Genomic DNA, 3093 nt, shown 5'->3' on the forward strand with positions numbered 1-3093 from the left:
TGACTTTGAAAAATTTTACAAGAAAAGCAAAATGGAACCCCACATCTCGGCCCTTAGATATTTGCTTTAACCCTTTGAAAGTAAGTTGCAGAGAGCGTAACATTTCATAATGTTGCCTATTCATACTCAGAGTATCGAAGCCCATAAGTTCGAGGGAAGGGGCAGAGTCTTCTGTCGTCACCCTATCTTGCTGCACCCAGGACACTGAGCCCTGATGACAGGATGCCAGCGGAGAGCGCATTTGGATGTTAAGGTCGGCCAGCGGCCCGAAGCACCTTCCTTCCACACTTCACCGCATCTTCTCCGCAGGAGGGCATCTCCGGCAGGTGTTTAAGTTGGTCGGGAACAAGAAGGCAAAGTGCAACTGGAGCATATCGCAGACTTTGGCCCCGAGGTGGCCCGTGAGCCGCTGGAAGAGGTGCCACCGCGAGAGCTCGTGGTCACACAGCTTGAGGCCCACAAAGCCCAGGCAGGAGAGCGCGCCCAGAGCCAAGTACGTTCCCGAGGAAGCGCTGCCGTGGCGCCCCTGAGCGCGCGGGGCCTGCCCCACAGCTGCTGCGACGTGTACGCCCAGCGCCACCTCAGACCCACGGGGGTGCAGCAGGGCCAGGCTGTAACCGCGCAGGGAGAGGCCCTCGACAGCCGGGAACAGCCAGGGCTTCTGGCCCCTGTCCAGGCAGAGGCACCGGGCCACCGGCCGCGCAAAGATGGGCCAAAGGTGAGCCGCCGGTCCAGCCCGGCGATGCGCAGCCGCTGAACCGGGCCGGAGCCCAGGGCCGTGCCCGCAAAGACGCCCTTCGGGTAGCAGGCCTTCCGTGCCTCTGTGGGGCCCCCCGGGGCGCTGGCCTTGCTCGGCAGCCAGTACATCCCCAGGAGCGCATAGGCCACGTTCACGAGCGACGTGAAGGGCACGGCAGGAAGGCAGGGAGGCTGGCGACCGGCGCAGTGCCCGTGGCCCACTTGGACAGAGACACCTGCGAAAACAGCCGTGTGGATGGTGGCCGCGCAGAGGCAGCGGACCAGGGCCGCGTGGAAGAGGGCCTGCCCCGACTCGGGCTTCATCTGGAACCCTATGTGTGACCCGGGTCGGCGAGCTTAAGAGGGCAGCCGTCTCCACTGTTATTTCAGAATTCAGATAAACAGGTTTTTTTTTTTTTTTTTGCAAAACACTCCTCGGCCTCCCAGCTGAGCCAGCAGGAAGAAGTCCCCGTGATTTCCGACGCAGATGCTGCGACCTTGCCCCGAGTGGAGGTGGTGGCCCAGAGGAAGGCGAGGGTTCTGCTGATTGGCTGGCACCAGCGGACGATCGTTCTGCCTTTTTCCTTTGTGGTTACAAAGAGAGTGTAGATAAAGAGTGGGGGGAGAAAGGAAACCATCCCCAAAGAGCCTCCATCTTCCCGCTTCTCAGCCTCAGGATCCACCAACAGCTTTCATCAGAAACACAAAACAAAACAAAACACACACACACACAGAAATCAAAGTGCAGGAATACCCACAGTCCATTCACCTTCTTATGCATGGCCTCTGGAAGGCTCTAGAACCCGCTTTCAGGTTTTGTGCCCCTCTCTCCTGATACCTATGCTGTTGTTCTTTCATCTGTGTACTATAAAAATCCCATTCCTTGCCCTAGTTCCCTTCGAGCCACCGCATTTAGAGACTTAAATCTTTCCTAGGTCTGCTGTTAAAACTCAGAATGGGCTTTTCCACCGCAGCGGCATTACAAAAGTGGATGTTTCCAAGCCAGTCCCAAAGCCCTTTGAACCAAATACCCAGTTAAATGAGAAACCATTAGCTGTGGTCCGAGTTCTGGAATCTAAGGCAAGGATGGAGGGGGTGGGTTGGAGGAAGAGGGGGGGCGGGGGGAGGACTCCCTTCTGCTTCTTAGGTGTGAGGCCAGGTAGCACAGGGAGCCGTCCCCCAGGCCTGCCACCCTGGTTCACCCTCCTGCCTGCCCCTGAAGTGCCGTGCCTTTCAAAATCACCTTCTGTCCTTGGCTCACAAGAAAACCTTCCACTTCCTGCAGTCACAGAAGCAGTCCGATAATTTAAAAACAATGTGGACTTTTCATGGACTGTCAACTGCTCTGGGGCCTGCTGCGGTGTAAGCTGGCCTGGGAGCCAAGAGATGTATTAATATCAACAAGAGAAGAGGTTCAATGCCCTGGAAGTGACTCAAAGCGAAGACAGCAATCAGGCAGGCAAGCATGGGGATGAGAGGGACTGTCCATGTTCCAACCCCAGCTCCCCCACCTACTCACGGTGTGATCTTGGGCCTTAACCCTTCCGGGCCTCAGTTTGCATACCTGCAGAATGGGGGTGCTACCAGTACCTCCCTGCAGAGTCGTGGTGTGAATTAAATGAGTTCTTAGATATGCAGACCACAGTTTATTTCTGAGGCTCAGTGTCCACCTGCCCTCCTGCAGTTCAGGCCCTGCTCTTTTTCCTCATCCTGTTTGCCGTTTCACTCCTCAGACTGGCCCTGGGGCCCACCTGTAAGACCCAGGAAGGGGCCCGCTGGGTCTCTCGGGGAGCCTTCTCAGTCCCACCCTGCCTTGGGGGCCTGTTGTTGAGGGGACCAGCATTTCCACGAAGGAACTGAAGGCCCCGTCCCGACCGTCTTCTCAGCATGAGGCACTGTCTCGCACCTCCCCGCTGCAGCTTCCGGTTAAGGAGCCTCTAGGCTGGGGGACTGCCCCTGCCCCGGGGTTCCCACTTCCAGGCTGGCCATCGCTAACGTGGTCTGCACACAGCAGCCCCCGGCATCTCCCTCAAGGACCGGCCCTGCTTAGCACCCTTCAGTGGCCGGCTCTCCACTCACACACGATCACGCCCCAACCTCTGGGCCAGACACCAAAGTGCCATGCTCATGTAGGCCTGCGGGTCTCTCCTGTGCCTGGCCTGCTCACACCCTCAACTAGGCTGTGGCTTCCGCTCCGGCACTGGCACTTCCCCATTCCGCCCCTGAGTCTGGCCGGGACACCAGCTGAGGCCCAGCCTCATATCGTATCTCCAGGTCCTTCCCTGGCGCCACCTGGGGCCCGACTCCCTGGTGTGAAGAGCCAGGCATCCCGGGCCCCACGCGGCCAGCACTAGC

The 3093-nt window shown here is 58.4% G+C and overlaps 1 protein-coding gene across 1 annotated transcript; it reads right to left on the reverse strand.

The window, feature by feature from the left end:
• Positions 1 to 216: 216 nt before the first annotated feature.
• TMEM187 (transmembrane protein 187) lies at positions 217 to 1062 on the reverse strand. The gene is given in 2 exon segments (XM_059051475.2): positions 217 to 712; positions 715 to 1062. Coding segments are annotated over 2 exon segments (771 nt in total). The 3' UTR covers positions 217 to 289.
• Positions 1063 to 3093: the final 2031 nt, after the last annotated feature.

Source organism: Kogia breviceps, chromosome X (assembly GCF_026419965.1).
Source record: "Kogia breviceps isolate mKogBre1 chromosome X, mKogBre1 haplotype 1, whole genome shotgun sequence".
Lineage (NCBI taxonomy): Eukaryota > Metazoa > Chordata > Mammalia > Artiodactyla > Physeteridae > Kogia > Kogia breviceps.